The sequence below is a fragment of the Bos javanicus genome, chromosome 10 (assembly GCF_032452875.1).
Source record: "Bos javanicus breed banteng chromosome 10, ARS-OSU_banteng_1.0, whole genome shotgun sequence".
NCBI classification, from domain to species: Eukaryota; Metazoa; Chordata; class Mammalia; order Artiodactyla; family Bovidae; genus Bos; species Bos javanicus.
In genome coordinates, this window is record NC_083877.1 from 76,439,254 (window position 1) to 76,452,685 (window position 13,432).

General features: G+C 56.5%; 1 protein-coding gene across 1 annotated transcript in view; it reads right to left on the bottom strand.

Annotated features, from left to right (window-relative positions):
* The window catches only part of SPTB (spectrin beta, erythrocytic), a 130,566-nt gene that overhangs the window by 12,626 nt on the left and 104,508 nt on the right, over positions 1–13,432 (bottom strand). The window contains exons 24-32 of the mRNA XM_061429134.1: positions 12,602–12,732; positions 11,496–11,700; positions 10,859–11,233; positions 9,047–9,291; positions 7,778–7,916; positions 7,240–7,324; positions 6,444–6,640; positions 6,096–6,145; positions 5,552–5,630 (exon numbers count right to left, since the gene is read on the bottom strand). Of these exons, the coding sequence (XP_061285118.1) occupies positions 5,552–5,630; positions 6,096–6,145; positions 6,444–6,640; positions 7,240–7,324; positions 7,778–7,916; positions 9,047–9,291; positions 10,859–11,233; positions 11,496–11,700; positions 12,602–12,732 (1,506 nt within the window). The remainder of the gene's footprint in view (positions 1–5,551; positions 5,631–6,095; positions 6,146–6,443; positions 6,641–7,239; positions 7,325–7,777; positions 7,917–9,046; positions 9,292–10,858; positions 11,234–11,495; positions 11,701–12,601; positions 12,733–13,432) is intronic.

Sequence of the window (13,432 nt, forward strand, 5' to 3'; positions counted from 1 at the left end):
GGGCATTCTACCTATATTCTCTTTTGCTGTCCTCACCCTTTCTGAGAGGTGGGCGTCAGTACGCCTGTTTCATAGACGAGGGAAACTGAGGGCCAGGGAGAATGAGTAACGGGCCCAGAGTCACACGACTACTGAGTGAAAGCTGAGGATGCAGTGGTCTGGTCCCAAACCCTGAGCTCTTCCCACTAAGTCCTGCTGCAAGAGACTGGGAGGCACTACTGCTTGGGAAAAAGGGGCTATCCAACGGGGTTCATGGTCTAAAGGGGAGTCTGGCTTACAGAAGATGCGTGGCTGACGAGCTGAGGCAGCGGAACTGTGTCACAGCCATGCCAAAAAGGACCAGAAGAGGGGCTGGGGGCCACACAAGACCTAGGCTTGAATACCTCAGGCAACCAAATAGCCCCGCGAGACGACAGGGAGGGGAAGTTGGCCACTTCTGCAGCCGAGAACTTCTTCCTTCCCTAAATGTCTGTGGTCTGGGCTTTCATTGTCTGGGTGAGAAGGCTCTCAGCAGACGGGCTGGGAAGGCTGTTCAAAAGACACTTGTTTGCAAGAGAAGAGTTGAGGGCAGCCAGAGAGATGGGAACAGAGGGTGAGCAGAGACAAATGCCGGAAGAGAGAACAGAGTTGTTTCTAAACGAGGGAAACACGCGGGAAGAGCTGAGGCCGGCCAGGTGGGGAGTCCTCCAGGTTGGGGGCCGAGGGGAGAAGCTCTCATGAAGAGTGGGAAGGGCAGCAGAGTGGCTCAGCCCTGTGCCCTGGGGGCCGACTGTTAGAATTCTTCTGGAGGATGTTTAAGAGATGAATGAGATGGTTGGATGGCATCACCGACTCCATGGACAGGAGTCTGAGTGAACTCTGGGAGTTGGTGATGGACAGGGAGGCCTGGCGTGCTGCAGTCCATGGGGTCGCAAAGAGTCGGACACGACTGAGCAACTGAACTGAACTAAGAGATGAAGGACTGTGGTGAGAGTCCAGTCACTGGAAACCAGGGAAGACAAGGGAGGGATGCAGAGCAGAAGGCTACCAGGTGAAGTGAGGGGGAGGGAGGGCAGTGTGCAGGGTCCCCTTGGACAGGGAAGGTCTCCCCCATGACCATCCTAGGGGAAAGAATGAGGCTTCCTCAGGGGCTGTCTTCACCATTTCTATCACCAGTGTGGGCTCTTCAGGTCCCTGCCACGAGGAACTGGAAGCTGCTTGATGTCTCTGAGCCAGGCATTCAAACCAAAAGGAAGACACTGACTCCCCCATCTGGATCTGACACCCAGCGGTCTAGTTGGCAACTTCCAACCCCATTTCTGAGATGCCTTCAGTGTTAACTGAGTCCCATGCTGGGTCTATCGAGATCTGGGATGCTCTGAAACATGGACTGGCAGACAAACCTAGGGGTTGGTTGCCTTTGAGCAGCAGGGTTGGGAAGATCACGCCCAACCTCAGCATAGAGAGTGGGGCACACCCAGCCTCGGACAGATGTCCAGAAAGAGCCTAGAGCCAGTTTCCCCAGAGTGCCAGGGCGTGGTGCCAGGCTGTAGGCAGACACAGCCCTGCCGCGCTGATTCAGGCATTCTGGGGAGACAGACACACCCAGGTTCGTGGGAAAACTGATGTTCTTTCCCGACCGGGTCTGCTCATTATGGACAAACACACCATTTACCTTCGCTGCAAAAACGCCTGAACCAGCAGCTCAGCTCGGCCTCGGAGTGGGAGGGGAGAAACAATCCGGTAGAAAGGATGGAGAGAGCTTGCTCAGGCAAGAAGCAGCACAGCTGCTGCGTCCACACCCACATCCCTTCCCTCCAAGGACGTCAGAGTCTGGCCTCTGGCAGCTGATTAAAGCTCTAGGCTGCCTGCTGCGGAGGCTGGAGCTGGGGATTGGGGGTGGGGGGTGCGGTGGGTGGGTATTGCTAAGGTGTGGACAGCAGCTGGAGCCACCAGGCACTGGCTGAAAGGTGAGCAGCTGCAATCCAGTGCCCACTCAGTCCTGGGACACCATCCCTCATGTTCGAAAGTGCTGGTAACTTGCCTGAAGCCACATCAACCTCCAAGGCTCTGGAAGGGACAGACAAGGGACCTGGGGGTCTGGACCCTCCTATTCATCCCAGATGAGTTGGCAAGTCTTCCCTCAGGGAAGCCAGCTGCAGGCAGACTTGGAAGGTCATGGGGAAGAGTGATGTCTGTGAGCTGTGCTTGGCTAAGAGAGTTTTCCCTGACAACCTGATGAAGGCCTGACAATGAAACGCATCCAGGCAGTTGCTTTTTGAGATGCCTGGCCCCAGAGTCCCTGCACCACAGAGGAATCCATCCTTGGGGCTCAGAGTAAGACAGGGCACATTTGCCCCAAAACAGTGAACCCCGAAGGCAGATTCTTTCTTGCTGTGGCAGCCCACTAGAAGCACCAACCCTTTTCAGGGTTCTCGCTCATCGTTACAGCAGCTCCACTGGGAGAGTTCCTAGAGCAGGCACAGGGCACAGAAGAGGCCCCCGGGGCTGGGGGCCCCCAAGCCTGGGTTGGCTCGGATCCTCTGCAATACCATTTCTTCTCCATAAATCAACCTCTGCATCTCACCACAAATGTTACACTGAGGATTCCAAGGCAGCCAGAGCCGAGCAGATGAGGGTGCTTAGCGGGACCTCCAAGCCCTCCCCAGAGCCGCACCCAGGGTGAAGGGGAGACACATAAGGTGGAGGGTGTGGAGGGGGGAGGCTCAGCCTGCTGCCAGGCCCCCCTCTGCTACCCCAGGGCCACCTTCAGGGTAGCCCTTCAGTCCACCTCCTGGCCTTGGCAGAAGCAGAAGTTCAACCCTGCCTTCCTCTCTTCCCTAGGCAACCAAGGAAATCACCCTAGCCCTTTGCCATCTCTTCCCATCTCCAGCCTCACGCCAGCTGGCACCTGACCACTGAACCAGGTTCCTCAGAGCTGAGAACACCACGAAAATGGAGAAACCCTTCTCTCCCAACCCTCCCTTTATTTAGGTATATGGTTCACATTCAGGAACGTTCTGGACTTTCTGTAATCCTGCAGAGAGAGATCTATAAAGGGCAAGGAGACCCAGGAGGATTAGGACGTTTGTCTAAAATCTCTCATGACATTTCTACATGAAGGACTGGAACCCAACATCTAGACTTCCAAAATCTCACTCCAGGAATTTTGCCATTTGTGAAAACTTGTTTCTTCTTAATCTCACGCACTCCTGCATACTTACCTGTAGAATGGATTTTTTTTTTTAAATCGGAACATGCTCTAACATGGAAAGCTAGGAGGTGATGGAGGCGATGGATTGTATGATAATGATATGCTTGAGGAAAAAACCGAATGCGTGGAATAGCGTTCCAGCCCCTGCCTGTGCGTATGTGTGTGTGCACACACCCGGGAAAGGAGGAGCAGGTAGGGCTGGCAGGGTGGTCACTGTGGGCTGTGCAGCAGTCCGGACAGGGGTTCAGGCGCCTGGTCTGCTCCCCCAAGCAGGAAGCTGGCATGCACTAGTGATGGGTTTCACAGGGAGCCACAGTGCACACATCTATCCCACGGGGCACTGACACCAGACCACACAGAGCAGGGATCTGTCCCACGGGGCACCGACACCAGACCACACACAGCAGGGATCTGTCCCACAGGGCACTGACACCAGACTGCAGACACAGGACAGCACGAGCACCCAGCCTAGCCCAAGAGAAGGCTCAGCAGACCTTCCTGCTGCCAGCCTTCCTGGGAGAGGCCTGCAGCTTCTGGAAAGGTTTTCCAACCTGCATGGGACTCTTTCTCCACTCTTCTCATATCAAAGAACAAAGGGGTATCCCACTCTGCCCCTTGGAGTTCTGTGGATCCTCATGAAAACTCAACAAAGGGCTCAGAAAGGAGAGGCGGCAGGAAATCTGTTTGCATGAGGCCTTGGGCCTGGTGTTCATTGACTTGCCATCTGGTCTCCTCCTGGTACCGTGCACAGGCCACTTGCCCCACCTGGCAGGGCGGCTGGCTCTCTGGGAAGGGTCTCAAGTGGGCTCACTCCTCCTTCCAGAGAGACACTCAGGTCCAAGCAGGTTTTATTCCCCCCAAATCCAGCGGCATTCAGGTGTTGGATGGAGGTGGCTCTGATGCACATGTAATTACATTTGCACAGACGTACACGACACAGACAATGGATGGATCGCTCAGGCGGTCACAAAGGAACCCGCAGACCTGGGACACCACCGCACGCAGACACACAGGGACGCACAGCTGAAGCGCGGGTGGCAGGAACAGTCACAGCCCCAGGGTCCGCAGTCCGTGCCAGCCCCCACCAGAGTTCTCTCTCCTTCCAGTGAGGCTGTCTCTGGGAAAGGAGGGGCCAGGGCGAAGTTCACCGGAGACCCCCACACTGCCACAAGGGGATCTTCAGAGGGAACTCCTGGGAGAGACCCTCCAGAGGGCGTTCAGGAGTGCCCTCTGCTGGACATGATGGGCTGGTGCAGCTCAGAAAGGGAGGCCTCTGGTGGGGCTGGAGGCAGCTCAGAGTATGTGTCTGTGTTGTGTGTGTGTGTGTGTGTGCGTGTGTGTGTGTGTGTCTCAGAAGTGTGGGAAGGGCCGAAATCTAGATCTGACAGGGATTCTGCACAGGAAATGCATTTTTCTGGGGTTGATGTCATACCAGAAATTTCCACCAAGAACTCCTAAAAGTTCAGGCAAGCTTAACTGGGTACCTGCACAGGTGGTGGACGCGCAGTGGCAAAGCCATGCAAGGCACATGCTGGGTTCTTGCTTTCTTCTCAGTCAGCGGCTCCCAGGACATTTCCCCAAAATCGGGGTCAGAGCCTCCCAGACTTCCTGCATAGACTTTCCGGGTCCTTTCAGCTAAAGGATCTGCCAGGCAAGGCCCTGGAGACATCTGGGCCTTGGGTACCCCCCTCCTCTCCATCCTCCCTTCTACAAGTTGGAGACCTCTGAGGCAGAATCCCCGGGGCTCTCTTTTCCTCCTGAAGGGCTCCCTCAAGTCTATTCTTGCCTCAGAATCATCTCTGTCTCCAGCTCACTGACCCATGGGCATCAGGCCAGGAAGATGCAAAGTGGGGAGGGGCCTCTGTTTCAGTGAAAGGAGTCTACTAGAGGGTGAACGTGTCCACTTCACTCCCCTAAATGCCACGGTTGGGGCAGGGAAACCACACGGCCCATTTGTGAGTATGTGTGTATGTGGATGTGTGCGTGTGCAGGGGGTACTGAGTTAGGGACAATGTCAGGGGGGAAAGGACAGTGTATAAAAGGGGATCATCCCTGCTGTATAAACTGTTCCCCCTGATGGAGATGGGGATGTGTTTATATAACAAAATTTATTAGACCACATAAAACCAAACTAAGAGAGTCATGTCAGTGGGCTGGCATGTCAGTTTCTTCTTGATTGAGGGGAGGAGGGGAATTATTCTAGAAATTAAGCTAAGTAAAAAAGGAAAAGTGGTGGAAGGATTCTGGGGGTGGGGGTGTACCCATCCTGGCCTTCTGCCCCCGCAGAGCCTAGTCGGGACGATGGGTCTCTGGCAGCAATGAATCCCAGGAACTAGACAAACGGGACAGGGAACTGACCGGGGATGTTCTCTCAGTGGTGGCTTGGTGGGGACCTCGGGGAGCCTCCCCTGCTGTCTCGCCTTCCTCCTCTTGAAGCCTACGGAAAACAATGTCCCACTTCAGAAACGAGGCTGGAGGCCGGAGCCCATCTCCAAGGCCTGGCTTCCAACCTCCTCCCCAAAAAACACAAGCCAAGTCTGCAGCTCCACAATCTGCAAAGTGAAGGCAGATGCTTCAGAAAAGGCTGGTTCCAGGCAGCCCGGCCTCTGGGACACATGTTCAGCTGGTTCCCAGAACAGGGGGCGACGGTGCAGCAGCCATGGCCCGCCTCCCATCCTTCCCCATGAGGACTCCAGGACACCCAGGACTGGGGGGAAATGAAGTCTCTTTTCCACCTTTAAGCTCCAGACACTCTGGATTTCTCTGACCAATGGCCCAGGTGTGAGAGGTCACATATGGTGTGTCAAAATGTCAGGGGCCTGTTTCGAGTAGAAGCATCGTCCTTCCCCTCCCCCTCGCCCCCCCTCAGCAGAGTGCTCCAGCCAGTCCTCCCCATACTCACCCAGGCTCCTCCTCGGTTCTCTCTGGGGTCTGGCGCTCTTTGAGCTCAAGCTAGGGAAGGGAAAGGCCAAGGAGTCAGAGCAGCCACGAGGGGAGCCTGCTCTGACAGCCTTCCCCGAAAGAGGCTCCCTGTACCCAACATATCTGATGTTCGTTCCTTCCAGAATCAGCTCCCCTTGTCTCTTGCCTTCAAAAGTCCATCCTTCCTCCCACTCCTGTTTCCTTCCCGCTCTCCCCACTTGGTCAGCCTTTTACATTGCCCACAGGTCCCCCAAAACCGCCTAAGAACTCTTGGCTGGAGGGACCCCCAAGGCTGTCCACTGCTCTGGGCCACCCCTTGCCAGCTCACCGTGGTGGGCTTTTCTAGGGCAGCGAAGCGGCCTTCCCAGCTGGCTGCAGATTTCTCAAAAGCCTCATGCCTCTTGATGAGCTTTTCCACACTGTCCACCGTGTGTCCATAGTCCCGGCTGGCCAGGTAGGGCTCCTGGGCGATCAGCCATGCTTCAGCCACGGAGGCGTCCCGGAAGAACTGACACACTTCCAGCACTGCCGAGACAACAAGGCCTGGGGTCTGTGAGCGCCCCCTGGACCTAGGGGGCCTAGGGGAGGTCCGCTCACAGACAGACGTGCAGCCAACGGGCGGGCGGACCGGGCTGTCTTCCCAGGCTGTCTCACTCACTCACAGACGCGCACAAGCAGCCATGGGAGGGTCCAGGTCTTTGTGCAGCCTCCACCCGAGTGGTGGGCTCTCCCCACCCCTCCGGTCTCCAGCCGCGGAGGACAGAACCCCTTCTGTGCAGCACACACCACAGGTCAAACAGCTGGGATGCACTAGAGCCTTAGCCTGACCCCGGGAGAGGCCACAGCTGTATGGGGACACCAGTCCAGCAGGAGGCGGGGGTGGGGGCAGAGGGTAGACAGGGAGTGGGTGCTGGCTGTCAGAGGTGGGCTTCCAGCACCGTGTCTGCTGGGTTTTCTCCGTGAACCTCCTCCCCGCAACCCCTGAGGCTCCCGGCCCTGAGTTCTGCTGGTGAGTGGTGTTGTGTGTGTTGGGGGCCTCGTCTCCTCCACCGCCTTGTGTCATCACCCCTCCCTGCATCCACACCCACCCCTCCCCAATTGCCTGGCTCCCAGGCTTCACTCACACATGCGGAGCCGCTCCCAGCGGGCCTCCCACTTCTCCTGCATCTCCTCCCTCCTGGACACCACCTGCTCCCGCTTCTCCCTGATCTGCGGGAAGAAAGGGAAGGCAGCTCAGGCTTTGGCAACCCTTCCCCCCGCTGTGGGAGGCGGTGTGTGGAAGGGCCCTGCAAAGCCGGCTGGCCTTGGTCACACAGCCCTGGCGTCAAGTCTTGGCCCTGCCAGCTGAGCAGCCTTGGCCAGGTTACTTAACCTCTCTGGGGTTAAATGTGTCTCACCCAGGAAGCAGGGATTGCCAAGCCCAACGCATGCACACGAGAGGGTTTAGGAGGGTTATGAGCCCACTAGCCCTTTGAAGCAGCCAGCTCCTTGAATGGGTTTGGTGAGGCTGTAAATCCCTGGGGCGGCACAGAGCCCCAGTGCTCCTGGGATGAAAGAAAGATGAGCCTCCATGGCCCACAGGCTCCCTCCCAGGAAGCTGTCTGGCCTGGCAGGAGTGGAGGCGAGAACAGGAGAGGACGCGTGTCCGTCCCGCTGGCCCACCTCCTCTGAGGCCTGGTGCTGCCTCTGCAGGAGGGACTCGCCGAGCTCCAGGCAGGTGCTGAAGTTCTTGCTGCGGGTCTCTATCTCTGCGTGGATGCCCTGGTGATACTTCATGAGGAGTTCCACCGAGGAGACGTCCCTGAGGGGCAGGGTTGGGAGTTTGGTGAAAAGGGAGACTTGGGGTGACTCTGGCCACTTGACATCAAGTCCCAATCAGAGAGGGGGGCCCCCATCCGCCTGGGAGTCTGACCCCACTCCCTCCTCTCTCTCTGGACAACCAGGAAGTCCTGCCAGCTGCCCGGTCCAGCAGGAACACTGATGCCCTAGTGGCCTCCCTCGGCCAGTGGTCAGGACACGGGCAGGGGTGCAGCAACCACACACACACACACACACACACACACACACACACACAGAAATGTTACACTTGGCAATAAAGAGGAATGAAGTACTGATATATGCTACGTAGATGGACCTTGGAAAGACTGGACAGTGAAAGAAGCCAGTCCCAGAGGACGACACATTCTATGATCGTACTCATGTGGAAAGTGTCCAATAGGTAAATTTAGATACACAAAGCTGATTAGAGGGTGCCAAGGGCTGCGAAGAGATAGGAGTGGGGTGATGACTGCTAAGGGGTACCGGGCTTCTTTTTCAGGTGATGGAAATGTCCTAAACTTATACAGGGGCGCTGGTCATCCAATTGTGACCGTGCGAAACAAGCAGTGAACGGCGCGCTCTAAGCGGCTGGAGGCCGTGGCATGTGAATTATAAGCTCAGTCAAGACGTTAAATATAAAAATTTGACCACCAGGACAGGCGCCCTAGAGGCAGAGGGCCAGAGATGGGCACAAAGTGTGTAGTGAGTTCCGATCCTGGCCACCTGCCCACATACCTGCTTCTATCTCTCATAGGCAATGAGCTCCTTTCCCAAGTTTTAGGGACAAGGTCCCCAAAAGCCCGTGCTAGGAGGAGAGTGACCACTTCTGGACCTGCCCAGCTTTTGATGCATAAACTATTTATTTTTACTGACAACCGTGGCCACTTGTGCCCCATGATAGAATCTGAATGACAGATGTGTTTCTCAGCACTCTCAGGATTCTCTTTACTCTGCAATGGTCAGTCCTCCTAGTAGCAGCTAAGCCACTAAGATTCTGCCTGGACCCAGCCTCAGGTGCCCCTTGGGGATTCCTGCGTGCCCACAGTCTGGGAGACCCCTCCAGGACGGGCTGGCATCCCGGTCCTCGTCCACGGGTGGGGATGCTGCTCTCACCGGGGCTTCTCCTGGGTCTCGATCTGCCGGACGATGCTCTCCATCCAGGAGAGGAGGTCTCGGGCCATGCTGAAGAAGCGGAATTTGTCTGCCGTGTCCACCAGCTGGGTGCGGCGCCCGGCACAGGCGTCGAGCAGCGCCTGCCACGCGGCAGACACTTCCTGCTCCTTGTTCTGGATGATGTCTGCCTTCTCCCCAGCATACGCTGTCTGCAGGCGGGCGGCCACATCCTGGAACTGCTGTACCTGTGATGGGGCAAAACTGACTGTTGTTTCCCAGGCCGACACGTCTTGGGCCTAGGATGGATGAGAGTGTCTGCTTCCTCTGGGTCTCCCTCCTGAGGACGGTGCTGGAGGCTCCCCACTTCTTGGGTGCTGGAGAGAAGGCTCCCTGCTTTGGCACCTCTGCTGACCCAAAGCGCCCCTTGGGTTCTGATGAGGATTTGGGAGTGAGAGGGGCTCTGTGCCCTTTGATGTGTGATTATGAGAGTAATTATATACCGGGCACTGCTCTAAGCACCTTTTATGACTCTCTCTGTCTATAACAATCTCATCAAAGAGGTACTGTTCTTATCCCTGTTTCTGAAACAAGGAAACTGAGCTTCAGGGAGGCTCATGACTGGCCTGAGGTCATGCATGCTTGGAGAGGGCACAGCTGGGACTGGAGGCGTCTCTCGACTCCCTGTTCCAGATCGTTCTTCATGATGCCATTCCCTGTTCGAGGCGGGCCCCAGGGCAGTGAAGCCTCACTCCCGAGACCCTGGTGGGGCAGTACCTGCCTCAAGGGCTCTGGCATCCCCAAGGCATCTCCAGCTGGATGACAAATCCCTAGGCTGTCCCCTTCTTGGTGACCCAGGGGTCCCACCTATTAATACTTTGGTGCTTTTCCTGAAATCCCACTGCATCAGTGCAAGACTGCAAGTGAGCCCAGCTCTCCCTGTTCCTCTGGAAGCCCGGTGAGCACCCCCAAAGTGACCTAGCCCCCCATCAACCTTTTCACCACTCTGGACTCTGCAGAATCTTATGGGCCTATAGTAGTGCCTTAGGGGGCACCCCATGATGGGAGGGGGGAGTCTAGGCTGATCTTGGGCCCCCCTCTAGCTCCCACTTGGAAAGGCTGAACAGCCCCATGGCTAAGGGTTCAAAGTCTACAGCCAGACTGCCAGGATCTGAATCCTGCTTAGCTGCATGTTTCCAGGCAACTTAATTACCCTTCTATGCCTTGCTTTCCTTATCTAGAAAAGGCAGAAGACATTACTCCCTTCCTCAGAGTGTGGCTGAGTGTATTGCTTAGAACAGTACCTGGTGCTAGAAAAGCGCTACATGTGGACTCACTAATGATTCTGTAACACTCTGACAACCAGATAAATTGCATTTTAAGGTATTGTGCATTGGGTTTTGGGAAAGGCTCCATTTAAAGTGAAAGTGTTAGCCGCTCAGTCATGTCCGACTCATTGCGACCCCATGGACTGTAGCCCGACAGGCTCTCTGTCCATGGGGTTCTCCAGGCAAGAATACTAGAGTGGGTAACCATTCCCTTCTCTAGGAGATCTTCCTGACCCAGGGATCAAGCCCAGGTCTCCCACATTGCAGGCAGACTCTTCACCATCTGAGCCACCAGGGAAATAGTTCTAAAGCTAAAGAACATTTGAAAGCCTCTGCTCCCTGCCTTCCTGCCTGGAGCTGTTGCCTCTCTAAGGAGTGCCTGTTCCAGAGATTTCCTCTCTAGAAGCCAGGAGCGGACCTGACACTACAGGGTCCCAGGGATGCTAGTCAGGGGCAAGGTGGAGGGACAGCTGGGGACCAGAGGCACCTGCTCCCCCAGCAGGTGGAGCTCCCGCTCAAAGGCAGTGTGCGTGCGGTGGAAGGACTCCGCGGTGCTGGCATCCAGCCCCACATCCTCGGGCAGCTCGCGGTGCTTCTCGCCAATGAGGCCCAGGATCTCGGAACCGGTGTAGAAGTAGCGCTGCAGGTCATAGGAGGCGGCCAGCAACTGCATGCGCGTGTCGATGAGCTCTAGCAGGTCCGCCCACATCTCGTTCAGCCCGTCCTTCCACTCGGCGATGGTGGCTGCCTCGGAGTGGCCCGCGTCGATGAGCCGCTCAATGATGGCATTCACGTTGTCCACCCGCTCCTGCCCAATCGCCCCGGTCTCCCGGGCAAAGTCCCGGAACTTGTCCCGGAGCACCTGGACAAGGGTAGATGGAAACGTGGTTATCGGTTATCAGGGCTCTGGGTTCACATAGACTCCCAATGGCACCTGCCACCACCTGGAGCTGGGCTCTGACACCTTCCCCAGGGTGCCTGAGCTCACACGGGGGAGCCCTCATCACTGCGGCACATTGCACCTGGCAGGTGTGTGTGTGTGTGTGAGCGTGGAAGGGGAGAGACAGCTCCCAGGTCTGCTGCATCAGAGGGAGACTAAGCAAGCAGGGGCCGAGGATACTCACAGTCACGTGGTCAAAGTCTTGCCCCATTTCCGAGGAGGAGGCCACCGTGTCCTTCTCTGCAATCCACTGCTCCAGGTCATCCACCTCCCTCTTGAGCTGGAACAGGTGGTACATGTTCTCCAGCTTCCGCCTGCGCTCCTCTGCCATATCCTTCAGCCCTGCATACTGCTTGTCCACCTGCCCCTGAAGTCTGATGATTTGTTCTCTGGGATTCAAAACAAGAAAAGTCCTCAGAGGGGGCGGCCAAGAAGCCAGGGCAGCCAGCTTCAAGGAGCCCACTTCCTCCTTCCCAGCCCTGAGGCCTGGATGCATGGGGGAGCACAGCTTCGAAGATATGGCAGTGACTTTTCATGGGGAAGAGCTGGGAGAAAAGGAACCATCCCTTAGACCATGATGCTTCAGGGGATGAGGAAATGTGTCCTCTGCCAGGAGTTGCCTCCTGTCCCTGCCCCTGACTCTGGGAAGCTCAGAGAGACTGGTCTGGATGGAGAACTCTTCCACTGTTCTTCCAAGGAGGCTGGCAGGGGAGTGGGCAGTCTGAGCCTGGCTCCACCAGGAGCAGGCCTGCTTGGCTCCTTAGGGAGGGGTGTGCGGTACCAGGGGCTCTTCAGTCCCTGGGGGTCCTTAGGAGATGCTGAAGTGGCTGCTGTGGGTGCCCTGAGGACAGGGCCAGGCTTGGGGGCAGCCTGAGGTGCCTGACCCAGTGGGCTCCACTGACGCTGCACCCATACCACTCAACAGTTTAGACGGCATATAATGATTTTGCCGAGACACTGCGAGATCCTGACCTACCTTCTGGACCACACACAAAAAGCAAGGTTAGACTAGGCTAAAAGATGCAGAAGACTAACTCCTCCAAAGATGGGAGCTCTCAGTTCACCACGCAGGCAGTTTTGCTACTCTGTTCCCTAATCTCTTTGCCAACCAGGCCTCCTTCCATCAGCCCTGTTTGAAGTCACACTAAACCACGATGCAAGAGGGAACTGGGGCCAACCAGCAGTCCAGAAGGTAGACTTCTCAAACTCGTGGACCTGAAGGGATCCTGCTTGGCAGGGGCAGGGGGCGTGACCAGGACCTGGCCAGGTCACCTCCGGAGGCACACGCACCCCTCGGGGTGGCCTGCGGATAGCAGGCCCTGGGCCCGGCCAGCCAGCTGCTTGATGTTCCTCCCATATTCGTCCACCGCCCGCTGCTGCCGCAAGTGCCGCTTCAGCATCACGATGGCACTCTCTTCATCCTGGGAGGAAGTGGACTGTCAGGGCACGAGCTCATGTCACCCAGGTCACAGCGCAGCTCCAGGAGGTGCCCGAGATGCGGGAGGGCCAGGCTTGCGGGACACCCCAGGAGCGCTGTGCGGTCTCTTCCTGCTACTCCCGGTGCCCGGCAATGCCCGCATCCTACCTTCCTTTCGACGCCCTCAATTCTTACCTGACATCCACCCTCCCAGGCCCTGGTCCAACCTCTCTCCTCATGAAAACTTCCTGTATCACCCCAGCTTTTAGAGATCCCCTAACCTCACCTCTCACACCCTCCCACCACAGTACATCTGCATAGAACCCCTGACACACAAAAAGACGTGAAGAACTCTTGGGTTAGAGCAAATCTAACTAGAAAGCTGAGCGCCTAAGAATTGATGCTTTTGAACTGTGGTGTTGGAGAAGACTCTTGAGAGTCCCTTGGACTGCAAGGAGATCCAACCAGTCCATTCTAAAGGAGATCAGCCCTGGGTGTTCTTTGGAAGGGATGATGCTAAAGCTGAAACTCCAGTACTTTGGCCACCTCATGTAAAGAGTTGACTCATTGGAAAAGACTGTGATGCTGGGAGGGATTGGGGGCAGGAGGAGAAGGGGACAACAGAGGATGAGATGGCTGGAAGGCATCACTGACTCGAAGGATGTGAGTTTGAGTGAACTCCAGGAGATGGTGATGGACAGGGA